At 60.9% G+C, this 24,810-nt stretch overlaps 8 protein-coding genes across 8 annotated transcripts, besides 1 other annotated feature; all 8 read right to left on the reverse strand.

Moving 5' to 3' along the window:
• Nucleotides 1-281: 281 nt before the first annotated feature.
• On the reverse strand, nt 282-1,730 carry LPMP_252000 (hypothetical protein; the record flags this gene model as incomplete). Its single annotated transcript, XM_010701468.1, has 1 exon — nt 282-1,730. The coding sequence occupies one exon, from the start codon at nt 1,728-1,730 to the stop codon at nt 282-284; it is 1,449 nt and encodes a 482-aa protein (XP_010699770.1).
• A 668-nt stretch (nt 1,731-2,398) lies between these two features.
• Nucleotides 2,399-3,091, reverse strand: LPMP_252010 (hypothetical protein; the record flags this gene model as incomplete). Its single annotated transcript, XM_010701469.1, has 1 exon — nt 2,399-3,091. One exon carries the CDS (start codon nt 3,089-3,091, stop codon nt 2,399-2,401), a length of 693 nt encoding a protein of 230 aa, XP_010699771.1.
• Nucleotides 3,092-3,799: 708 nt separating this feature from the next.
• On the reverse strand, nt 3,800-5,794 carry LPMP_252020 (hypothetical protein; the record flags this gene model as incomplete). Its single annotated transcript, XM_010701470.1, has 1 exon — nt 3,800-5,794. One exon carries the CDS (start codon nt 5,792-5,794, stop codon nt 3,800-3,802), a length of 1,995 nt encoding a protein of 664 aa, XP_010699772.1.
• A 767-nt stretch (nt 5,795-6,561) lies between these two features.
• On the reverse strand, nt 6,562-9,693 carry LPMP_252030 (kinesin, putative; the record flags this gene model as incomplete). The annotated part of the gene is made up of 1 exon (XM_010701471.1): nt 6,562-9,693. The coding sequence occupies one exon, from the start codon at nt 9,691-9,693 to the stop codon at nt 6,562-6,564; it is 3,132 nt and encodes a 1,043-aa protein (XP_010699773.1).
• A 1,114-nt stretch (nt 9,694-10,807) lies between these two features.
• Nucleotides 10,808-11,398, reverse strand: LPMP_252040 (acylphosphatase, putative; the record flags this gene model as incomplete). Its single annotated transcript, XM_010701472.1, has 1 exon — nt 10,808-11,398. One exon carries the CDS (start codon nt 11,396-11,398, stop codon nt 10,808-10,810), a length of 591 nt encoding a protein of 196 aa, XP_010699774.1.
• Nucleotides 11,399-11,575: 177 nt separating this feature from the next.
• On the reverse strand, nt 11,576-14,737 carry LPMP_252050 (kinesin, putative; the record flags this gene model as incomplete). The annotated part of the gene is made up of 1 exon (XM_010701473.1): nt 11,576-14,737. One exon carries the CDS (start codon nt 14,735-14,737, stop codon nt 11,576-11,578), a length of 3,162 nt encoding a protein of 1,053 aa, XP_010699775.1.
• Nucleotides 14,738-16,535: 1,798 nt separating this feature from the next.
• On the reverse strand, nt 16,536-20,867 carry LPMP_252060 (hypothetical protein; the record flags this gene model as incomplete). The annotated part of the gene is made up of 1 exon (XM_010701474.1): nt 16,536-20,867. The coding sequence occupies one exon, from the start codon at nt 20,865-20,867 to the stop codon at nt 16,536-16,538; it is 4,332 nt and encodes a 1,443-aa protein (XP_010699776.1).
• Nucleotides 20,868-22,220: 1,353 nt separating this feature from the next.
• LPMP_252070 (protein kinase, putative) lies at nt 22,221-23,927 on the reverse strand (the record flags this gene model as incomplete). The annotated part of the gene is made up of 1 exon (XM_010701475.1): nt 22,221-23,927. One exon carries the CDS (start codon nt 23,925-23,927, stop codon nt 22,221-22,223), a length of 1,707 nt encoding a protein of 568 aa, XP_010699777.1.
• Nucleotides 23,928-24,311: 384 nt separating this feature from the next.
• Nucleotides 24,312-24,810: part of a repeat region that runs on past the window's edge.

Here is a 24,810-nt window from a genome sequence, read left to right on the forward strand (position 1 = left end):
AGGGCGAGGAAAGGGGGAAAGGGCTGGTCGAAAGGTATGCACGCAGGGCACCTAAGCCACAAACGCACAAACACGAGTGATGTACATACATGGCATACAGCAAGGACGTCACACACACACTCACACACACACGCACAGGCACACAGGCACACACGCAGTCACTGTAGTACATCAACAGGCCAAGAAGGGGACGGGGAGGGGGAGGGAAGAGAGATTTAAGTAGCACTGCTACTACTGGAGTCTTGGCCTTTCTTTTACCCTCCTTAAGCAATCAAGCCACCTCACAGCGTGCCGCCGCTCATCCACGCCAGCTGCGCGCGAATATCAGTGTAGACGAGGTGCAGGTACCCCTCTCCACCGTAAGCATGGGTGAGGTAGTAGTCGCCGCGGGCGAAGCCCATGGCGATGCGGACGGTATCGATGAGCTCCTGATCTCCTGCTTCCATTGCCGCAGCAAAGCTTTCCTCAAAGCACTGCAGCGCCTGGTCCTCCTGGTCACGGATGCGGTACGCCTCGCCCAGCTGCATGGTGGCGATGCAGAGCTGCCGTGGAGCCCCAAGTTCCTTCGCCAATTGCAGCGCCTCTTGCAGAGTGGTGGATGCCTCTAGCTTGAGCCCTAGCCGCTCTTCCAGGTCGGCCACGCGCAGCGTCGCGTGACACTCTTGCGGCTTTAGGTCATTCTGCTGCGCCACAGTGCGGTAGCTGCGCTGGTACTTGAGTGCCAGCGGCAGGTCCCCACGCGCCTCACTCACGTCGCCGAGGGCCGAGTAGGCGGCACCCTCGTCAAGGCCGTTCTTAATGCGCTCCGCAGCTTCGGCAGCCTTGGTGTAGTGCCGCGCCGCAGCGGCAGGATTGCTGAACTTTACGGCGTCGCCGAGGGCTTGATGAACTCGCACGAGGCAACGACTTGCCGCCTGGAGTGTTGCTTCGTCACGGAGGGCGACGGCAAGGCGGTACATGGCTTCGTAGAGCACCGCTGCCTCCCCCAAATGCCCCTGCCGCTCCTGAAATGTGGCGTACGCTTCGCGGGCGCGCTGCTCGAGGGTATGATCGAGTGACTCCCTCATTTGATGCAGCGCCGTCTCGTAGTGCCACGCAGCCTCGGCGTAGTCCCCTTCGCCCTCAAAGTAGTTGGCCAGCTGCTGGCAATGGGAAAGCACATGCTCAAACTCGCTCTGCCGGCGAAGGACTTCCACAGCGGACAGCTGCTGCTGCACCCACGCAAGGCGGTCGTCTGGCACGCTGAAGAACTTTCGCGACAGCGTGTCGACGCAGACGGGGTCGCGGTGGGCTAAGTCAAAGAGATGCACATACGCCTGCACGCACCCCTCCGTCAGGGCCTCACAACAAAGACGGAAAGGCACCGAGTCCCGCTCGGAGCCGACAACGACGATGAAGGCTTTGGCGTCATCCGCGGCCTTCGTCTTGGCAGCGTTGCGTTTTTCTGGGCGGGCGGCCGCATCGGCGGTGCCCTCCTGCGAGGCACGGAGCCCCGTGGTAATTTCCTCCCGCCTCGTCCTGCCGGCCTGAGCGAGACACAGACTAGACCGCCCGTGCACGCCGTCGGTGGGGGTGCCGTGACGTCCCACCGCACCAGACAGCGCGGCCTTGGGAGAGGAGTTGGTGGACTGCAGGCGTTTCGACTTTGCCCAACGACCGCTGCTGCTTGGCTTTTCGAGGCCACTCGCCGCCGCAGGCTTCCGCGGCACGAGGGAGAAGGCAGACTCCATCCAGAGTGGATGGCACGGAGAGGGGGGCGGGGGGGGGGAATATTTCCCTCCGCAGTCCTCCCAGAACAAGATGGTACGCTTTTCCCAAGTGGGTGCGCGCGCGTGAGTGTGTGTGGGGGGGGGGGAGGGGGAGGGGGTAAGATGAGAAGAAGGGAGGGTGGTAGTCGTGGTGGTGCAAGGAGGGTGAGAGGGAGATGGCAGTACGTGAGTCACTGCTTAGCACAGTCAAAGTCCTGAGAGAGGTGAAGAGGAGACAGGGGTGGACGAAGCCGAAGTTCGCGTACATCGCCTTGGCTTGGATTGAGCACTAGACGGCACGAAAGGTGACCATTGAGCGTAGAGTGGCGAAGGCCTGCCCGCTACTCCACACCTAACAAACACATACGCACATTGCTAAGTTCGTCGCCTTGTTTCTCTCGTGCATGGCCCGGCTTCATGCGGCTCTCCCTCTGCCCAGCGACCAGGTCGGCTGGCGCATACGTACACAACAACACACACACGCACGCGAGGCAACCGCGCCCTTATCAGTGGCTTGTCGGCACGTACGCAAGTGTGTGATGTGGCGGTACTTGCTGCAGCGGCAGTGGCAGCAGCTGCACTCGCCAACGGGGCTCCGGTGTGCGTAGAGAGAAACTGCAGTCGCAGGCGCTGTAGAGCACTGCCTGCCTCTACTCGGCGGAGAGGTGACCCGATGCACGGCGAGCAGACGTTGTGCGCAGGCGCTTGCGCAGCTGCTCCAGCTGAACCTGCCCGTCGGCTGTCACTGTATTCGGTAGACCCAGTTCCCGCCCGGCACGCACTAAGAAACCTTCATCGCCATAGCCGACAAGGACGCCCGCCCTGCCATGCCAGCGAACTGCCGAGGGGTCCGTGGGCAACTCAGGGAGCCGGCCGGCGCGACTCCACCGCTTCGAAGTCAGGACGTAGGCGTGCGCCTTCAAGTAGATGCATTCGTATGGCTGCTCCTCAACGCGCCGCTTCACCTCACGGAGAACAGGCGGCAGCAGCGCGTCCACCGCACCATCACCGCCGCTGCTCCCCTGCACGGTGGAGACGCCGGCTGTGGCTCCCAGATCGGCGCCGCTCCAGGCTTTCGCTGTTGTTGCTGCGACGGCGGAGGTGGACGGCGCCGCGGAGGAGGGTGGCAGATTGTACTCCACAAAGCAGTGCCCCCTGCTTGCGCCATTTGTGGGGTTCGTGTAGAGCCGCGTGGTCACAGGCTCCGCAGCCGGGTAGATATCCGTGAGGTAACGGTGCACCGCCAGCTCGCTCGTGTACCACGGGAAACCCGATATAATGAGCACGTTAGGCGTCAGGCCTGCCGCACTGCCATGCGTAGGCTCGAGCAGACGAGCCGCCATGGCGACGCACAAAGCGTTTCGAGTGCCTGCGTGTGAATATGCTGACAAAAGGGCGACTGTCGCTGAGTGGGATGCAGAATTGTGATTACCGACGCAGATGCTCTAGGGATGAAGACAGAGCGAGGAGAAGATGTGTGTGTGTGTGTGTGTGAGGAGCGAGGCAAGGAGGGAGGTGGTCAACAGGGAGAGAGGTCACAGCGAGGAGAAGAGGGTGGTGGTGGCCATCGTGATGGGGAAGAAGGTAGCCGGTATATCGGGCACCAGGCAAGAAGGGGTGAGGTGGGAAGACGCGTGTGAAACAGGAGGCGTGCCGTCTGTGGAGGTACGAGAGCCACTTTGAAGATGTTCGGCACAGCACACATACACACGATCTACCGAGATCGGCTGCGGTTGACACGCGCACTGTTTGTCTCTTTTCAGCTGGGGCGGAGAGGGACACTTCTGAGGCCATCGCTGAGGTCCACACGTACGGGCATCGTTTCCATCGGCGCCACTCCCTCCTCTCCTCATCTTATTCCAAGCGTGGCTCACGTGCTTCGTTGTTATAGCAGCCGGATGGGTCGTAAAAGAGAATGGTGCAATACGCTTTGGAGGAGGGGGAGGGCGAAGGTGTGGTGGTGAGCACCTGCTTGAGGACATTCAAAGGCGAGCGCGCCAGCACTCCCCACACCCACACCCACCCACAAACGCACCTGGCGTCTCTCGCGCCTATGACCACGACCGCAGCGGTAACGTCTGTTCTGCCGCCTTTAGCCCCTCCAAAATGCGGTGCACCTTCGCATCCCCCTCAGCACCACCGTTATTGGAGCCGTGGTCCCTGTGCTCCTCCATGGCTTGCACGATGGTCGCCACATCGGTACGCGTAAAGCCATCTTGCGTGTGCTGCACCGCAAAGGACTGCAGCTCTACCTCGTACGAGGCACCGCCAACCTCCAGCGCAGCATCTCTGCCAGAAGACAAGAGGTGGGTCACCATTCGCGCAGTTCCACGTTCGTCGATGACTTCCATCGATATGAGTGGACGGAGCAGCTGAAGGCCCTGCCCCACAAGGTCCATGAGGGCTCTCGCCGATGATCTCTGACCAGCACTTCCGGACATGCGCTCCTGGACCTCACTGAGCACAGTCGCAAGCAGCGAGGTGCGTTGCGAATTCCATGCTCTCCACAGCGACGCCGGAAGTTCGCCGGCAGTGACGGTGCGCCGCGGTCTCGTGTGGTACCGCGGTTCACCATGCAGGTGATAGCGTAGATGGCCCACCACGGTGCGCAGCATGGACTCCATTGCGGGGACGTGGGCCTCCGGCAGCGGCTTCCCCCTTTCCTGGACGCACACCTCCGCCAGCATAACTCGCATGGCCATATCAGCGGAGATTGCACAGGAAGTGGCATTAGTGTCAAGCACTGGGGTTGCCAAAGCCGAGGCCTCCTTGGCTGTCCACCTCCCGCGTTGCCCCGTCGCCACAGCGCGATTTCCATCATTGTTGGTGGCAGAAGAAGCAGAGGAAGTGGCCCCAAAAAGTTTCAACATAACGTCGTTGTGATAGCCACGCAAGACAGTCCTGCAGTCCATGTGCGGCGCCGCAGCGATCACCAGCGGCAGGAATGAGAAGAAGAAGGACTCCAGCGACTCTGTATCGACGCGCTGGTACAGCCGCAGCAAGTCGCTCGCCACAGCAGCCGAGAAGGAGGCACGCGCAACGTCCGGAACGGAGCGCTGATGCAGGGCGACCACTCGACGGTACCACCCAGGAAGCGAGAGTCCTCCAATCGTGCTCGGCAGAACACACTGAGTAGTGCTGCTGCCGATTGCACTTCTGTCCGTACTACCGACGTACTGCGCCCACTCAGCCGCGGAGAAGGGAAAGGCGAGGGTCGAGCAGCCCGGTACGTCACACTGCAGGTTGAGGGCGGCAGCGAACATGACGCACGTGATGGCGTGAAGGTCTCGCTCTTCTAGGGCTGTCGGGTCTGCTGCCGAGCCGCCATTCACGAGGAGCGACAGCGAGCTTGCCACAAGCGCCTCGCGGCATCGTTGGCCCACCTTCTCAGCGCCGAGAATGCGTTGGATGAATGTTTCAGCGTGGCGCACAGGAGGGGCCGCGTCTCCCCTCCCCGCGAGCGCCGCAGCGACCGCGCCTTCGCCGTAAATACTGCGCGGATGAGTCTGCGATACAAACTGAGGAGTGCACACTCCCATCACCAAATCGCGGTACTCAGCCGGGCTCTGCAAGCTGAGCGTACTCGACAGCGGGAAGTGCCGGAGTAGCTCCTCCACGCAGTCCCAGTGGGAGCACTGCGTGGCGCACCCCCAGAGCAGCCCTACGTCGGCAGATGAGAGGTCGTCCGTGGAGAGTCGCGTGATATCTCGCACCACACTCACCTCAACGTCGCGCTTCAACGCCTTCAGCTCAGCTGTGGTGAAGGGAAAATTCTGCACACCGGCGAGTGTGCGCCGCACCGCTTTCAAGGGCACAAAAAGGTTGTCGCTGGTTAGCACGGCCTCTGCATGCTGTGCCTGCTTCAGCCCAGCTAGAAGGGCCTCCAGCAGCTCCGCGTGTGGCACCTGCTCGTAGAGAGAGTACGTGATGAGCGCGTCGGTCACTGCGACTGGTAAGGTTCGCTGGGGCTCACACAGCATCTGATGCATGGTGCGATGAAGGATGCGGGAGAGCGGCTGCACGATACGAAACGGTTGAAGGTTCATCGTGCTCGTTTTTCACTGTGTAGTTCTCTCATGTAGGAGCAGAGAAGACGTACGCGTATACAGACACGCAGGCAGCACTCTGAGGACACAACGTAAGCGATGGCTCCCGTACTGTCATCGATGAGTCATCGGTCGCAGCGGGCGCAGGTAAGCGTGCGTGTGTGTGTGTGTGGCGGCATTGCGTGTGCAGAGGCAGAGAGAGGGTTGTGGTCGTTTTGGTGGTGTCACAGCGAGATGGTGAGGGGAGAGGGGGTTAGAAGGTCAGAACGAGCAGGGCAAAGAGGCGGCGCCGACATGGATCGCCGATATGCAGCCCACACGGTGGACGGACACATCCGCACACGAGGAGTTGGAGGAGAGAAAGACAGGTGGAGAGCTACGCCACGTTGGTGAGGTACATCACAAAGGCTCCGCTACACTGCTGCCTTCTGTGTGCCCCTCTCCTCCGCAACCTCCACTGAGACCAGGTGTCCCCATGCACCTGAGGGCGTGCTCCTATAGGCACGTGCGACTGTGCGCGGAAGGGCCAGGGTGATGGTACATGGCGATGGGTTGCAGAGGCCCACATGTAAGAGCTTGGCTTCTTCCATTCTTTTCCAAAGGTTGCCCCTTGTTCGCCTGAATGACCGAGTCACAGCTTCGATGATCTGCTCAGGCTGACTCACCGCCCTAAGGCGCACCAAACTATAGCCACCCACAGACGCAGGGACATGGATAGGGAGAGGGGAGGGGTGGCGACGATGTTTCTCCTGCGGGAATTCTAGAGGCTAAAGCCTGCCCTCTCGACTGCGCGCGTCCGTATCTCTGTCTATGTTTCTCAGAGACCGGATTGACGCGTTGCTGTCGCGCGGCACTCCTCTCCCAGAAGATGTCGAAGAGGTGGCAGTACTGCGTGTTCGCTTGTGAGGCCTCAGTAGGTTGCTACCACCGCCACCACGACGGCCATCACCGCCGCGGTTGCGGTTCACCGGCATCGCTGTGAGTGTCGCACTGCCGCGCAGCGACGACGGCCGCGTACTCTGCTGCTGTTGCTGTGACGAGGATACGGGCGTCGTCCCTCGAGACCCCTGCAAGAGGTGAACACTCGCAGGGCCGCAGTCTAGCACCTCTTCCTTACCAAGCGAGCCTGTCAGGGAGCAGAAAGACGCCGCTGCTGGTGACTCGTACACGAGAGGGGACGTCAGGGGTGACATTGGTACGAGGCCAGTCAGCTGTGGACTGCTGCTACTACCGCCACACGCCGCGACCGAGGTAGCGTGGGCGTTGACGTCGCTCGACGACAGTGGGTCCAAGGACTGAAGGGTGAAGGCAGTACTGCAGCGCAGCACATTGCGCACAATAACGTCTAACGCTGCCTCGGCATCGGCGGGGGTGCTCGGGTGGGGAAAGACGTGGGTGGCGTGTCGTACGACTTCTGCACACGCGTCACGTACCGCCAACTGGAACGGCGCCGCGTCCGCCAAGAACGGCATTTTGGCCTTCAGCCGGAGTCGATCGCCAAAGTGTTCACGTGCCTCCTGCACGTCGCCGAGCGCTACGTCCTCCACTCGTTGCAGTCGTCTCAGGCTTGAGTCTAGTTCACTGCGTAGACGCTGACAGATTTCTTCGACACCGCGTCGCCGCTTGAGCTCCACCTGCTCCGCGTGCTCCTTGTAGTCGGCTAAGGACTGCAGGCACTCACTAAGCATTGCCTCCACCGCCTCGTTCAGCCGGTGCACAATGCGGAGGCACTGCTTGTCGTACTGCGCTATCACGGTGGACCACGCCGGCGGCGCCATGGAGGTGCTCGTGGTTCGCGATACGGGCAGTGGCGCTGGCGCGGCCACCACGTTGGTGGTCATCGTCGAGACGCGGTATTCCTCGCTACCGTCCTGTGTCAGCACTTCAGTGATAGCGGTGGCGGGCAGTAGTGTCATCGGCGGAGCGCCGCTCCCTCGAAGAGCACTAGTGGCGCTATTGTTGCCTGCGAAACAGCGGCGAGGGCCGCTGTTGGTTGCGATGCCGCCGCCGCCGCCCCGAGGACGGCCGGCGCGGCGTGTCGGACTCACTGATGCCGACAGTGCACCCGACGTGGCGCTACCGCGCTGGAGAGGTAACGCGGTGCTACAGCGTGCAGAGTAGGGAGCGGTTGCAACCATGGTCCGACCGGGTTGAGAGACCGCAGCAGCTGCTACGGCTGTCCGCGAGGGGGATCCACTTGGGACGAGGCCTGCGATGCCACGACTACCTGTTGGCTGTGACAGCGACTGCGTTCCACCACTGAGGAGGGCCTGCGAGGGAGGCGGCGTGCAGCTGCGCCGATCTGGCGTCGTCGCCTCAACGACGTTTAGTGCGCACCGGGAGGCGCTCTCGTCTGCCTTCTGATATTGCACCGACTCCTCATTCACTACTGCTGTTCCAGCAGCGGCGTCGCTCTGCGGAGAACAGGCGTGGGGGAGAGGAGGCGGCAGCGACGGCAGAGTGGTGGGAACGGGCTCCTCCAGCGCGTTGAGCAGTTCGGTGCGCCACGCATGGAGACGCGCGTAGTTGTCCGCGAAGGAGGACTTTACTACGTCCTTGGCCTCCGCGACCCCGCCGCGCACCATTCGTTGGAGTATGGTTGCCTGATACTCGAAGCGCTTCAGAGCTTCATGGTACACCTCCTTGAAGTTCTGCAGCTCCGCCTCCTTGTCCACCAACAGCCCTTGCAGCACTTTTACCTGAGACTCCCATATATGCTGCCGCGCGTCACTGCTCTGGCGGTCCTGCATGAGCTGCTCCACCGCCTCCTTGAGCTTGTCGTACGACTCCGCCACCTCCTGCGTCTGCTCATGCTCCTCCTTCGATACGTAGTACCCACCCCGCTCGCTCACCCGTTCCTGCAGACGGTTGCGCAGCTTCTGGTTTTCGACCTCCATCGAGCGCAGCCGGACAAGCAACTTCTCCTTCTCCGTGTTGGCGGCATTGCGGATGCTGCGAGCCTTAACGGCGTAGAGTAGGGTCGACTTGGTCTCCTCGATGTCGCGGCCAACGGACGAGATGCAGGCGATCATGAGCGTCCGAGCGGTGCCGCCGATGGAGTCTTGTAGCATCTCTGTCAGCTTCGAGTCGCGGTACGGCACGTGGTTGGGTCGCGTCGCCTCGTTCGTGTTGGACAGCGCGAGGAAGACGCTCTTCAAGGCTAGTAGCGACTTGTTGATCTTGCCGGCTTCGCCAGCCGCCACTCCAGAGGCCTGCGACTTCTTCAAGCTCTCTGACCCGGCCAGGTCAATCATGAATAGATGCGCTACATCGGTCTGCTCCGTGAAGGCGTTGTACTCCTCCATGTCGAAGATGAAGACGACGTGCGAGCGGCTGCTGCGTTCATTCATCAGCGTTGCCGCCGTGTGGCGCCATGACAGGCCACGCTGGATAGTTTCGATGGTGTCGTTGACTCGGCACAGCGTCGCCTTGTGGGTGAAGCGTGGGAAGCCGGAGATGAGTGTCACCTCTTCCTCCCCATTGGGGCTGAGCATGTCAGTGAGACGCTCGTTGTAGATCTCGATCATGGAAAGCGTCAGCGCGCACTGTGCTCCATCCACCGTCTTCTGCTGGACATGCTCCAGCATGTTCGCCACTACCATGTGCACCAGGCCATGCTCGCCGCCCTCTCTGCCAAGCATGGTGTACGTCTTGCCGGTGCCGGTCTGACCGTAGACCATAATCGTGCCGTTCATGCCCTCCTTCACACATTGCAGGATCGGTCGGCATGCCTGGAAGACATCCTCCTGCGTCGACGCAGGCGAGAAGGTGAAGTCCGGGTCGTACGTCTTGGAGTCAAGCAAGATGCGGCGGTTCTGAATATCGAGGCCGCCGGCCGGACGCTCCTGCCCAAAGAGTGGGCGGCAGCGGACCGCCACCTTGATGCTAGACGACGACATGACCCCACGAGCGTCTCCCTCGCTACTGCAAGGAGCGTAATCGCTTAAAGAGAGGCGGGAGAGGGAAGTGGCGCGCACACACACACACACACTTGGGCACAAGCAAAAGCCACGCTGTCGAATGAAAACCGCTGTGAGGCCGGGTAGCGCATACAGAGATGCAGAAAAAAGAGCACCAGTCTTTACTGATGAGCGGGGCTAGTCTCTACGCGTGTGTGAGTTCTGCGTAGTGGTAGGAAGGGTAGGTGGTGGGTTGGTGATGACATGAAAGGGAGAAGTCTCTAAGGTGTGCGGCTTCCGTCTGTATCTGTCTGTGTAGGCTCGAGGAAGAGGGGCTGAATGTTTGATCTACGGTGTGTGTGTCTAAAGTGAAAATGTGGCGTGTGGTAGTGCCCCCACACATACGTAGCGTCCAGCGCTGGGGGATCTCTCTCCGGCGCTCAGTGCACGTTGTGTGGGTGGACGCGATGATGCGTGAGGGGACTGGAAAGGGAAGGGGAGAGTGTGTTTGGTGCCTCTTGAACACCACAGAGCCATACGGAGCCCACAAAGAGAGAGAGAGACGCGCAGACACGTGCAGCTCAAATGATGCGTGAGTGTGCGTGAGCTTCAGACGCAGCCCCCAGTCACCACCTCAACGGTAGAACCAAGAGAGCGGTGAGGTGTGGCGCACTACCACGCACACGTATCACCTGAGCACTCGCTTTATCCAGCAGCCGGGAATTCTCATTCGGAGGGGCCGCACGACAGGGCAGTCATAGCCACAACGTTGTCTCATATCAAACAAATAGCAACCACGAAGCGAGGGACAGTGAGGAGTCATCACTTCAGAGTCTTCGGCATAGTGAGGTTGGGAGAAGGGGGGAGGGAGGTGAGCTCTGCGCGCCAAACTGGGAGAGCCTCTCCTTCCCTACCCTAGCTCTCCCTTACTACCGTAAAGCAGCTATACAGCACCACGACACACACACACACACGTACGCACGACAACAGAAGGCTAGTGAGCGCGGAAAAGCACGGAGAGAGAGAAGCCAACAGCACAAGAAGATAGGGCCAGCCTCCTCCTCCTTCAACTGCCCACCCAGCCCTCCGCTCTTCGTTTCCTTCCTCCTCTCCACTAGCGGCTCACCACGAAGTTGCTCATCTTGCGATCCAGAGGCGGCGTAGCCGTCACCCCCGCGCCATCGCTCTGAGGTGCAAGCTGTGTGCAATCCTCCACGTCCACGGCGGTCACCTGCGCCTTTGGTGACCCTCTGTGGCACCACGCCTCTAGCGCACCGACCTGGGTCTTCGTTCCCTCCGCCAGGATCTCGACCCGGCCGTCTGGCAAGTTGCGCACAAAGCCTGTCACGCCTAGCTCCGCTGCTTTCAGCGCTGTGTACTTGCGGTAGAAGACACCCTGCACACGGCCGCTCACGAGAATGCGATATGTGTGGATGTAGCGTGATGCCTCCATGGTGTCGGTTACGGCGGACGCAATGTCGTCTCCTGTGTGCATGTATCCGTGCGCGTGCTTTTCTAGTGGGGATCGAACGCTGTGACGAGAGAGAGAGAGAGAGGAGGGAAGTAGAACTAACTGGCGCAAAACTTGAACTGGGGAGGGCAAGGTGAAGGGTTGAGGGGCGCCTCTTCCCCATGTCTTGCACTGCTGCTGCATCCCTGTATTTCTCACTGACACGCCCCCCCCCCCCCCACACGTGTACATCATTGCCTTGGAGTTATGCGGGTGGAATGCACAAAATAGTGAAAGAGGCGGCAGAAGAACAACACGAGAAAAGACGCACTGAGGCCACACATCCACACCACGAAATTCACCGACACAGGCGCACTGGGGGAATGCCCTTCATCACGACATCGCTTCAGGCACAGGCACAGATAGAGTGTGCTAGACCTCCGCATCCATCGCCTTGATTGCGGCGTGAATCAGGCCCTGCAGACTAAGCGCCTCGCTACTTAGCTTGTCAGCGGCTTCTTTGCCGTTGGTGGCGTTGGTGTGGGTGAGGAGCAGCTCACAGATGCGATTAATCTTACCCTTCATTCGTTGCTCCAGGATGGTGTGGAGGGCACGTCGGTCCTTCTCGTGCACTGTGAGCTTCTTCCTCAGCGTTGCCACCTCCGTGGCGTCTGCAGCGGTCACTTCCGATGATGGGCAGCGCTTTGCGCGAGCCACCGTTTCCTGTTCCAGTTGTGTGATGCGGCGCTTCTGCTCTTCAACCGCTTTCTGCAGCGCCTTCTCCCGTGCCTGCGCATCGCGCAGCTTGTGCTCCTCAGACGCTGAGCGCGCGGCACTGCTAGAGCCTGAATGCACAACGCCAGCGTCAGGGTGCAGAGTTGGCAGCTGGGCCAACGTCCCCTGAAGGCGCACCTTCTCTTCCACCTCTTGCAGCCGCTGCCACACGCGACTCACAGCAGACCTTCGGCTTGTGTCGGACGACGCGGAAGCCTCCGAGGACGCCGTCTCAAGCAGGTGCTGCACCTCCACTCGGACGCGGTCGATCTCGCGCCCAAGCCGTGCCCGCTCTGTCGCATCGGCACGAACGGCGTCGTGCACCTCGTCCATCGTACTGACGTAGGCTTTGCGGCGCGAGTCCCACTCCGCTTGCAGTGCTCGCTGAAGCTCATCTATGGTGGGACCATTTTGTCCAGTGCTCAGCCGATGCGCCAGCAGACGCGCCTCCTTTTCTGCGATGTGCGCCTTGTCCTCGCTGTTGCGCAGCTGAAGGGTCAGCGCCGCCACGGTGGAGCGCAGCTGCGCCACTTGCGCGTTGTAGTGCGCGTGTACGATGGAGTCGGCGCGTTGCTGCAGGATGCGAGTGAGCTCCGCGTCGCTAAGGAGCGTGCCCTCGGCTAGCTCAGCCGCGTCTTTGCCAGCAGCAGCTACTGCCGCTGCGTCTTTGCGGCCTTGTAGCATAACCAACTCCACGGCGAGCGCCTCTGCCGTAACGGTGCGGCTCGGCTGCAGGAATGATCGATATCTCGGCGACGTAGCGGCCCGCGCGCCAGCCTCCAGCGACGGGGACTGCACGCGTCTTTGGTAGATATACTCTGCCGCCTGCGTCTCACTCGCGCTCCCGACGAGTTGCGGGTTCACAACCATCATCACGGTCGAGGATGGCGACGGCAAAGCGGCCCGTCGCCCTGCGTCACCTTGTTGTGCCACCAGTTCCAGCTCCTCCTCCAGCTTCTGCACATGCTGGTCGTACGCCTCAACCTCTTCTTGGAGCAGCAGAATTGTCTCGTCGCGGTCGTTCAGTCGAGTGGTGAGGCTCAGCATGATATCGCGCTGTTTCAGCAGTAGGTGCTTGTAGCGTTCTACCTGCTCCTTGTCCTCTTCCACGGCCTGATGCTCCCGATCCAGCTCGAGAAGCCGCTCCGCGTACTCCTGACTGGTGCGCGGGTTGCCCTCCATGCCACCTTCGCGCATGATAACCTCTAGCTCGCGTATGCGACTCTCCAGCTCCTGCCGAACACGCATCTCTTCCTGATGTGCCACTGACGACTTCTGAAGCGCTGCAAGCGCCGCCTGCCGGTCCGCCTCCGCGCGCCGTCGGTCCTCCTCCAACTCGGAGAGCAGCAAGTGTGTGTCAGCCGAGTTCATGAGCTCACTACCGTCCACCTCCGTGCGCTCTTCCAGCTGCCGCCGCAGTCGCCGTAGTTCCTGCTCGTACGCCCTGAGTAGCGTTGCCTGGCTCATGCCCTCGTTCACCACCGCGTGGTTCTGAATGTTCTTGGCGCGATTGGCGAACATGAGCGTGGACAGCGACTCCGCGTACGACTCCAGCGCTGGAGAAATGCACGCGATCAGCGTCGTCTTGCAGTTGCCGCCAAGTGAGTCGCGCAGCGCGCTCGTGAGGGCGGAGTTGCGGAACGGGATGTGCCGCTGTACTCGGCGACCATGTGCACCGGACTTGGCGGCCAAGGCAGCGATGACGTTGCCTAGCTCGTGCAGCGACTTGTTGATGTTCTTGGTCTCCTCCAGTCGCTGCCCCGTGACCCCCGCAAGGCGGATCTTTTCGCTACCGGCCAGGTCAACAATGTTCAGCTTGCCGAAGCGGTAGTAGAGCGGATTCGCCTCGTCGCCCTCCGTCGCCTCTACGACAATAGTGAAGATGGCGTGCGACCGGGAGGACAGCTCGCTTAGCTTAGTGGCGCTCGTTGCCCGCAGCGCTGTGCCCTTGGCGATGAGTCCGTACACATCCTCCGGGGTGCGCACAATCCACTCCGACAAGCCATCAACGTAGACACCACGCAGGGGTGTGTGGCGCACCGTAAGGCTGCTGGTACGGCTTCCACTACCACCGAGCGCTGTGGTCGGCGGCTCCAGTAGGTCTGAGATGACCTCGTTGTAGATTTGCATGTAGGAGGCCCGCACGAGGAACTTTGTGCCCGCGCTGGTGCTGCACCTTTCCTGTATATACGTAAAGATATCCTCGACTGCGCGAGGAATGATGCCGCGTTTCTCCTCGCTTGTAAAACCCTCCATTGTGTATGTCTTGCCTGTACCGGTTTGCCCGTACGCTATGAGCGTGGCGTTGTAGCCCTCTAGCACTGATAGGACGGCTGGCCGCGCGCTCAGCTCGTACACTTCCTCCTGCGTTGTGTCAGCTGCGTAAACGCGGTCGAACGTGTAGCTCTGGCGCGAATACACTGCCCCTCTACCGTCTTCAGCGTCTAGAGCATCGCAGAGGGTGATGGAGTTGGCGTGCTCCGGCGCTATCTGAACCACGTCGACGAAGGGTCGATAGCCATGCAGCTCGTGCTGCAGAGGTGGGCGCACGCGCACTGCCACCCTAAAGTTGTCGCACGTGCTGGCTGCAGTGGTACTGGAGTAGAGGTTGGTGTTGTCAAAGTGCTCCCGCGGAGACGAAGCCGCCGTGGCGGAGGGAAAGCGCCCCTGTAGATGCGCCCGCGCCTCGCTGTGTGCAGATGCCGTGTACGGGCTGGGCTCGGTGAAGCCTCCGTTCTGATGATTCACCAGGGACACTGATGCACCTCGATCGCTCTGACGACGGACATTGTAGCTTGCAGAAGGTCTTTGGGAGTGCATGATAGGCAGAGGGCACGGGAAGGAGAGCGGGAAAGAGAGACCACAATTGGCTGAAACTCAACACGGGAAGCATGGGAAGACGGACTAGGAAGAACGATGGGGACGTATGCGGAAGTCTGTGCGTGCCTGTGGGTGTGGGAGCGATGGGCGTAGCCGCACAGACAGAAAGGAAAGGGTGACAGGAAGGGGGCCGGTGGGTGCCGAGATTGTCAACCCACCGCCTCTTCCCTCTTCACGGATAGCGGTGTGTAGGTGTGTGTATGTTTGAAGTAAGGGTGAGCCTTCTGCTGCACGAGCCTCGCCCCCCCTCCCTTCACCGAGAGTGCAGCATGTTGTACAGTCAAGAACGAAAAATAGCAGAACGTTGCAATGTGTGTGTGTGTGTGTGTGTGCGTAGCGGAGGATCATCTCAGGTGATAAAAGAGCCAGAGCAGACAATGCGGAGAGGAAGCTCAATAGAGAGAGATGCGTAGATCTGCGTGGATCTTGCATGACCGATAGCGCCCAACATGTATAAGAGGGGGTAGGCATTCCTCGCATCACGCGGGAGTTGGCCCCGGGGTGGTGCGCGTCAAGGTAGTGCTGCACACGCATCGGTCATCCCACGGACAGGAGTATACGCCTCGAGAGGGAGAGACGTGCGCACTACAAGCGGTTGGTGCCAACAAATCGCCACCTTCCCGCGCTCCACCAAAACTTCGTTCTCTCCCGCTCTCCCTCTTATCTCTTTTCTTCACTGTACCCCGTTGTAGTTCGGTGCGCCGACACCCCATAACAATTAAGCATTCACACACGCCGACAAGGCTGGAAAGCCCTGAAAGACAACCCAGCGAGAGAGGAAAAGGTGTAATTCATACAAACACAGTCTAGTCAAGCAAGTCAAAGAAGACAGGGGAAGCGGCACACACGCACCCACACACGCACACACACACACACACACACACACACGCACAGGCGCAAGTGAGGCACCGCCACGACACCATTGGGCTTGGAGGGAGTCATGGGCTTGGGTGGGGGTAGAGGAAAGGTGGTGGTATCAACCCCGAGAGCGGCGCATGAATAGCAGCCAGAACGACGAACACAGTGAGGGAGAGAGAGAGGGATGAAACACACCTTCATGTGGGTGTTTCCCCCCACCCCCCTGCCCCCATCAGATGGCCTCGTGTGTGAGGCCATCTGTCGGCACCTTTTTCATGGCCCCTCGTCTACGTACGCAGTCCACTGCAGCCCTCATATGCCACTCCCCACCAATCGGCTACCACCCCACACCCCTTGCAGCTTCTCATCCTTCACCCCCTTTTCTATCTATGTGCAGCACTGATAAACAGGAAAAGAGAGGGAGGGGGAGGGAGGGGAGGGAGGGAGGGGGAGGCAAGAGACGGCTTTTGCTCATCACGTCGTGCTGTAACGAGTCGTGTTGAAGCCTTTTCTCTCCCCCTTTCGTTTGCCCGTCTATACTCACTTGTGTGTATGTGTGGGTGTGTGTTGCCCCTCCCTCCCCTCTACGCGCCATTGCTGACTCCTGTATCCCCATGCGTTTACTACTACTCTTCGTCTCCCTCGCTCTATGCAACTCGGTTCGCTTCCATACAAGTACACATACACACACTTACACATACATGTCGGCACTGACACTCGAGAAACACACCTGGGCATCACCATCGGCGCCGATGAGCCTTCGTGTGGTGCCGCTGCTCTCGCTGTGAAGGATAGGGGGGGGGAGGGGACATGTGTAGCGTCGGTTAGACGGAGGAGAGAGATGATGCCAGCCGTGTGCAACACACTCAGTATGACGCAACTACTTTTTCCCCTTCACTGGCTTCTTTTTGGCAGCCGCGGCTGTGGCCTTCTTAGCGGCCGCCTTGACCGCTTTCTTCGCCGGCTTCACCGCCACCGTCGTCAAGGCGGAACGCTTGGCTCGCCCGCTGTTGCCGGCGCTGCCGCTGCCCTTCGATGATGCCGGTAACTTGGCCGACCTGGCTGCTGTGGCCTTCTTCGCTGACGACGTCTGCGCAGCTTCTGCTACAGTGGCCTTACCGCCCCTCTTCGCTTGGGCTGCTGCTGCTGCTGCTGCCTTGCCGCTATGATGAGTGTGTCCTGCGACTTTGGTGGACTTCGTTGCCTTGCCGCTGGCCGCAGCCGCAGCCGCTTTTCCGCCCCGACTCCGCCCACGACTGCCACCACTGCGCTTCGCGTGGGATCCTCCGGCCTCGTCGTCGCCTGCCGCCTCGATAGTGCTCTTCTTGGGGTCCCTCTTCGATTTGCGCCGTTTCAACACCTCCGCGACCGTCGCTTGCCGTCCGTGCCCCGCTGTCGCTGGCACAGACGTCGCCGGCTGCTCGCCCGCCGCTTCTCCAGTGTCCTCCTTGAGCGGACTCTTCAGCCGTGCGGATGGCGTGTTGAGCCAGGCCGACAGACTGTGCTGTGAACGCGTCTTTGCCTTGGTGCGTGGCAGCCGCGTCACTCGCACCACACGCCTCGCTGCATCCATCCAGTCCAGCGCCGGCCTGCTGTACTGCCCGCCCGCTGCAAAGGATGCCGCTGGCGACTCGCTGGCAGCGGCCACTGCACCCCCCGTTCCCCTTTCGCCTATGTTGTACCCGGAAACCCTCGTCACGCCTGCCCTGTGCATGAAGTTTGCCACGCCGTTCCCGCTATGGTGTTGGTTCGCTGCCGCTGCGGGGGCATCAGCGGTGAAGGTGGCGGCCCCCTCCAGAACAGTCTGCGGCCCCCCTGGAGTGTTGGCGAGCGGTGGCACCTGAGTGGCGCGGGAGGTATCCGCAGGGATGCGTCTAATGCTCTCTGCCGCGGCTGAGCTGAACACGGTCTCTGAGGCAATGGCGGCAGGTCGTGCCTGCCCCACCGCCGCCCCGGTCGTTGCCGCAGCAGCACCGTGCAGACCTGGGCGCGTGATGACTGCCTTACGCGACGCGACTGGTCGCCCTACCGAGGCCGAGAGGTTTCTCGGGTTGAAGAAGATGTTGTTGCCGCCCACACCGCTCATGCGCGCTGGGCGGCCGACCGCGGGGGCAGCAGCGACAGCAGGTTCAGCTATAGGAGCTGGAGTCGCCGCTGCCGCTGCTGTTGGTGACGGTGCCGCTGGAGAGAGGGTGGATGGCGTACCGAAGAGGGAGCTAAAGGCACTGCTGTGGCTCGTCTCCGCGGTGGCCGATGTCGGCTGTGTTGTCGCTGCTGCCGCGAAGCCCCATCCAGTGCCTGCAACCGGTGGCGCACTGCTACCCCACGCCGTGGTGAAGGTGGTGACAGGGACGGCAACAGAGGGGGCGGATGGCAAGGACTGCTGTTGCTGCGTTGACTGCAGCTGGGGCGACGCGCTGGGGGTCTCCGCTGTCCCTGCTGCCGTGGAGACGTGGGGTGAAGGGTGCAGGCGCGTGCGACGGGGCTGCCTTGGCGCCTCCTCCGGCGACTTTGTCGGCTCGTTGGGGGTCTCCTCTTTCTTTGCCTCCGCGTGGGAGCGGTCGCCACGGCCGGTGAAGATTTGCCCCACGGAGGAGCTAAAAAACTTTGCGTAGTAGGACATCGGTTTTTCCGCCTTCGGCAGCGGCGGTGGCGGTGGGGCCGCAACTGTTTCAGGCTCAGGGGCTGATGCGGCAGTCCCAGTGATGGGTGCGTTGGGCGGGGCAGGAGGCGCCTCCGCGAGCACTGAGGGCGGTGCTGCTGGCTTCGCTGCAGACTCCACGCTCGACAGGGGGTCAGTGAAGGGATCCGTGAGATTAAGGTCCAGCAACGGCGCGGCCGCTTCGCTACTGCGGCGGGTCGGCTCCAGGTGCTTCAACACAAATCGCCCGCGACGTTCCTCCGCGGGGAGGGCTTTTGGAGTCGGCATCATTGCCAATGCCCGACGCACTTCTGGCGCGTAGTGTGCCTCCTTACTTGCCACGCGCTGCAGCGTTGGGTTGCTGGCGGTGAGCAGTGGCAGCGTCATGCCATTCTGCAGGTACACCACGAGCACCGTGATGCGCGCTGTTTGCTCCGATTCGGTCAGCTCCTCGTAGAACTGCCGCACGAGAAACGACAGCACCATCTGCAGCGCCGGCGTCTTGGCTACATCCTCGTAGAGAGTGCGCAGGGAGAGCAGGGCATCCTCGAGGTTGTCAGGATCCATGTTCGAGGTCTGTGTCTCCAACATCTCCGCGTAGTCGTGCAGCCACTGAGTGGGTGGCACCATGCTCGGAAAGCGGCGTACAACGGAGAGGTAGCGAACGACGGTACCACCGTACACGCCCTTTTCCTTCACCAAGTCGCCACCGCCGGCCTGGACATACTCACGCACGGCCTGATCAGTGTCGCCGAAACAGCTGAGGAGAAGCTCTGCTAGCGACACAAACTGTGCTGGTCCCACGGACGCCGCCTTGGCTGCTGCCAAGGCCTTTGTTGCGCTGAAGTGCTGCAGGTTCCTTTCCGGGTGATTCGTGTCGATCACGAGCGGCAGGGAGTAGAGGGTGTCCGTACTCCATACGGGCTGGGCAAAAGCCTGGCGGAGGTGCTCCTGTGATGCATGCACCAGCTGCGGTCGTTCCCCACATGCCAGCAGCAGTCGCAGGTCATCCGGTGCGAAGCGTTCACCTTGCAAGGCTAGTCGGCGGCACATTGCCGTTACTACCGCCTCCCCGAACTGGGCTGACCCCAGCGTGATAGGGAGTAGATCCACGAGCTGCTTGCTGGTGATCTGCGCGTAGTCGATGGTTTCGGCGAAGTCGGGCTGCTCAGGGAAGGCGATGGCGAGGTTAATGGAGACAAGGCCGCTGACATCCGACTGGAAAAGACGCAATGCGACTGCCCTCGCCTCATCCCACCAGCTCGGTCGCGGCGACGGTAGCGCGGCGAAAGTAGCGCAGATGTGGGAGAGCTCTGCCAGGCGCAGCTCACCCAAGACCACCTCAATGCGCTCGGACAGCCGCGTGGCCAGGTGCGGGGTGAGCAGCTGCGCTCTGCGCAGAATGCCCGTAGCAAGGGCCAGCTGCGGTGGCTCAAAGCTCTGCACGGAGTGCTGCACGTAGGCCGCGTACGCCTGAAACACACGGTGATAGCGCACATGCCCGCCAAGCTCGTAAGCAAACGCACAGGACGACATGTCTTCGGAGTTGCTCCAGAACAGCTTGTCGTTGATGTCAAACAGGCGTAGGACGCGTTGTTGCATTTCCTCCAACAACGCGTTGAAGTAATCCTGAGCACGGACCACGTCAGCAGCCGACACGCCATTCGTACCCGCGGTGAGGGAGACGACCAGCTTGGCAAGAGTGCCGAGTATCGCCGCACCGTCGCGACCGGTGAAGGAGTTGCGGTACTGAAATGCAGCTCGTGCTAGACGCTGGATAAGCTCTACTGGGAGATGCATGATCTGGTGATGCCGCGCACATGACACCATCAGGGTCCCAAAGTCGTGCCGCGCGAACTCACCAGTTTGCTCAATCAAGATGTAGAGTAGCTGATTCGTTTCTGGACGCTCCGCTCGCACCATCCATGCATACAGGCGCAGAAGAGTGGATTGCATGTAGGGAAGGTCGGTGGCCGAGGTCATCTGCAGCAGCGCCATCGAGACTGTCGCCAGCTGCTCATTCAGCATCGGTGGCGTTCGCTTTCCGCACCGCTGCAGTGCCTTGGCGCATACGCCCACTGCATCGAGCGGCAACAACTGTGGGGGTGAGAAGGGCGAGCTTCCATTGTCAACTCGGCCAACACCACCGCCCCTAGCGCCGCTGCTAGTGCTGGTGCCATCCCCATTTCTATCCAGAGCGATTCGATGAAGCTGCTGCAGCGCCTGTGTGATCACGTGAAACACTCGCTCGTAGTTCTCGTCGGGGCGGGTGCAGATGAGACTGAGGGCGGCGTGCAGTCGACTCATCAGCGGGGCAGACTCGTCCTCCGCTGTCCGGATGAGCCTGTTCAAAATAAGCGACGCTAGCGACGCCTCCGGCTGGATTTCGAAGAAGCTCAGCAGCTGCGAGAGTGCAATGGCGTTGCTGCCCTCTTCTACCCAGGCCCCAAGGTTATTCTTTGGTACTGCGGAGTCGAGGAAGCGCTGCGCCTCTGCGCGTGCGAAGGCGTACTGACCCTTGCCGCGCCATCGCTTCTTCATGGCTGACGCACGCCGCGTGAATTCGTTCATGCTTTGGCTCTCCAGGGCGCTTGTGGTGATGTGTTGGTTGTTGCTCAGGGTGGCAGGGGTGGTTGTAGCGGTCCTTCCTGACGCTGCCGTGGTTACCCAACCGCTCATGCGGCTTGTCGAGTGCCACTGAAAGGACCTCATGGAAAGTCGGAGCATTTTTCGGTGCTCTTTTCGCTCATGCACGAAAAAGGAGCAGCACGCGAGACGTTAGACCCACTCACGATCACACGCACGCACACACGCACACACGCGAAAGGAGGCCCGGAGAGGAAAAAAGATCGAAACGATAGTCGAGTACGTCAGTGCTGATGCCGCTGACCGCTTCTATGAGTGTGTACGTGTGTGCGTGTATGGAAGGGGGAGGGAGGAGGAAGGCGTCTGCCAGGACAGACGACTTGTGTCTGTGTCCTTGACTGCTTCGTCCCTGCTGATCGATCGTGGGCTTGCAATGATGACCACCACCACTACCGCCTGCTCGGTTTCTCTATTTATGAAGGCGTGTATGCCCTTTGTATTTGCGTGTGTATGTGTCTCTCTTTGTGCGCCTGCGCTGGCAATGGAAAAGGGGGAAAAGAAAGCAACTACGAACACTTCACCTCACAGCCGAACGCACCCCCCCCCCACACACACGCACACAGACGTATGCCTGTGCAGCGACAGGCCAGCACAAGAGAGGGAGAGAAGAGGGAGCTGTATGTGTTGAAGTGCGATCCTGCCCTGTGCGTCAGTGCCGATGTGTTCGCTTGTGTGAGGTGGCACGCTGATGACTCCGCGGCTTCACAGCGTTGTAGCGAATCACGCCGCTCCATCAGCAGACAGCAAGCCCACACTCGATCAGACGCAAAGTAAATGAAGGGAGGGGGGGAAAGAGGGGATGTGAGACGCCGAAAGCGAGGCGATGAGAGGGACGGGAGAAGGGGGGGGGGTAGTGCGGTACACGCGCACACGGCGTGGATGCGGTACCACGGAGGTATCACTTGATGGGCGCTCCCAGCTGAGAGACGTCGGTGGTAAGGGTGGGGTGGGGGAGGACAGCGGCAGGAAGAATGCGAGAGAACCGCATTTCTTCTCCATCCACATTGGGAAGGGGCGGGAACGCACATGTGCCTGTTGAGTCGTGCGCTGCTGTTTCGTTGTGTGTACTTCTGCCTCCAGCGACACATCCGGGACATGAGTGCGAGCGAGCAATAAAGGCACAGCCGCGGCAGAGCAAATGAGGGAGAGACAGAGAGAGAGAGCCAACGCAGAGCATATACCCATACGTGTAGACGTGCACACACTGACACACAGCCGTGGGGTTCCTGCGGTGGAGATGAGAGTCCCTACTGCTGTGGCTGCAGGTGCCTCCATCTGTCAAGGGCGTGTCAGAAGATCGACAAACTCTCCGTATGTGGACAAGAGAATCCCGGCGCTTGACTGCGCGTCGGGCGCTGCTGCTGAGACAGCGGTGCGCGCGGAGTTGGTTGCGCGGGTGTGTCCAATGCGCTGTCGTACCGCTGCGTACCGTGAAGACGCCTCCGCCTGCTCCGCAATAGACACGGACGATGGCGGCGGCGACATGAGGATGGAGGGTGAGCCGCGAGGAACGCTGCTGCACGACAGGCGGTGCAAGCTGTGCTGCGCACATCCTGACGAGCTGGTAGGAAGAGGATAGACTCCCTCTCCACCAGCGCCACATTCGGTTGCCGCAGAGGAGACCAGAGACGAGGCCGCCGTCATTGCGGGGTAGGCGGGAAGGTCGATGGCGTCGAGGAGGGGGACACCGTCAAAGACGGTGCGGCGGGTCGCTGGCTGCTGATGGCGCTGCACTGGCTCGCACTCATCCACGCGCATGTCAGAATGCGAGAGGTTCTCAGCATTGGAGAGCACGCGATGTGGCTGTTTCGCTCCACTGGCGCTGACACCGCCCCTGTTGCTACTCTTGCGAGCAGGCTGCAGCCATGGGTGGCCCAAGAGCTCCGCCGCCGTCGCGCGGAGGTCCTTGTCGTACACGAAGCACAGGTCCAAGAAGTTATGCAACTCCACGGAGACATGCATGCCCGCTGGCAGCTGCGGAGGAGATGCGGCGCAGTTTGCGATCCGAAAGAGCACCGCAGACGGGTTGGAGAGATCGGCGCCAAAAGGCTTCGTGCCCGTGACCATTTCGTACACGGTGACGCCAACACTCCAGATGTCGGCACTGGTGGTGTATCCGACCGAGCGCGCGCCGAGCCGGCCCTTCTTCACAATCCGCTTCAGCGGGTTGTAGTAGTTGGAGGATGAGTACAGTGGGGGTGTCGAGGCGAGCGGGTGGGATGCTGTATGGGCCAAGCCACTACTCGTCCAGTCCTCACTGGAGCTGCCGTTGCTGGCGTTGCCGCCCACAGTTAACGCATATGGGTCGTCAAGTGCCACGTCCTCGTCGTCGTCGTCCTCGACACCTCCGTTGATCACCTCTGGTGCCATGTACCACGGCGTGCCCACCGCCGTCTGTAGGTAGCATTGACGCTCGTCGTTGCGGTGGCGCGGCGAGGTGCTCCCTTCCGCCTTTCCCACGCCTTGGCTGTCGCGCGCTGCCTGCGCAGAGTGCGTCGGCGTCATCACCTCCACATACTTTGCGACCCCAAAGTCGGCCAGCTTGCACCGCCCGTCCGGTGTGATGAGAATGTTTGCCGGCTTCACGTCACGGTGGCACACGTGCATCGTCTTGTGCAGGTAGTGCAGAGCCTCGAGCACATCGCGGGTATAGGCGCGGGCGACGGTTTCGCGCACAGGGCCGCAGCGTTTCAACACGTAGTCCAGCGAGCCGCCGCTTACGTACTCCATTATAATCTGAATACCGATGGGACTACGGCGGGCGCCGTAGTACTCGACGAGGTTGGGGTGTTGTGCCTCGCGCATATATGCGAGTTCAGTGAGAATGGCAGCCAGTTCCGTGTCCTCCTCGTCAGCGACGCTGGGTTCCATATAGGCCAGCTCCTTGATGGCGACGAAGTGCCCTCTGGCGTGATCGAAGCCCTCGTAAACAACGCCGCGGCCGCCCACCCCGAGCTTGCGATTCAGCTTCACCACAGCCTCCATGTCTCTCTTTGTGTGCGTGTGTGTGTCAGGGGGTGGGGGCAGTGGAGAAAGCTGCGGTATTATGACGGCAAACAAGAGACGGAGAGAGGTGGAAGATGGGGGGGGGGGTTGAGAGTTGGGTGGGGAAGCGGATTCGTTTCTTTCCGTTACCCTCGCTAACTTCTTCTCTCCCACACTGGGGTGTCCTTCTTCGTGTAGTTGGTGTGCATGGCGTGTGTGTGTGTGTGTGTGCAGAGAAAAGCGAGGCAGGAGGAGAACGAACGGTGCCTCTTTGCCACCCGCCTTGCGTACACGGGCGCGCCTCCTGCATGTGGATGTGGCTTTTGCACAGATGAGTTCATGAAGGGCTTTTTTCCTAATCTGACATTCTACAACTCCCATGGCGGAAGGGAGTACACCTCAGCGCGCGGCATCGCAGAGCTCAGCACCCCACGCTCTGTGTGGCCAGGCCTGGCAGCTCCTTTTCTCCATCCCTGCCAATGCCGAACCACCCTCTGGTGGTGACAGGGTTACGTACCTGCGATGTAGGGACGTCAGAGCGATGCATCGTTACTCATGCCGGTGGCTAGGCCGTGGATGGCATTTCGTCGGAGAGACCTGCGACAGGGAGGACGTCTGTGCTATCCATGGGACGAGGATAACATCAGCGTGGCTCGAGTGTATCCCACACAGTCCTGACTGCCTACTTGTGTGGGGGTCCGAGTCACCCCGAGGGATGCACGAGGTGACGACCGGTGTGACGGGAGCAGCCGTGAGGCGACCTGCAAAGTGGGGAATGGGTGGAGTTTGATGTAGCGGTCGTGCTCGGCTGGCTGAGTCGGTGCGTTGCTGTATCGCATGTGTCTACGGCTGCATCGCACTTCGCGAAAGGTCTTCGGCCGGC

This window comes from Leishmania panamensis, assembly GCF_000755165.1.
Source record: "Leishmania panamensis strain MHOM/PA/94/PSC-1 chromosome 25 sequence".
In the NCBI taxonomy this organism is placed as follows: Eukaryota; Euglenozoa; class Kinetoplastea; order Trypanosomatida; family Trypanosomatidae; genus Leishmania; species Leishmania panamensis.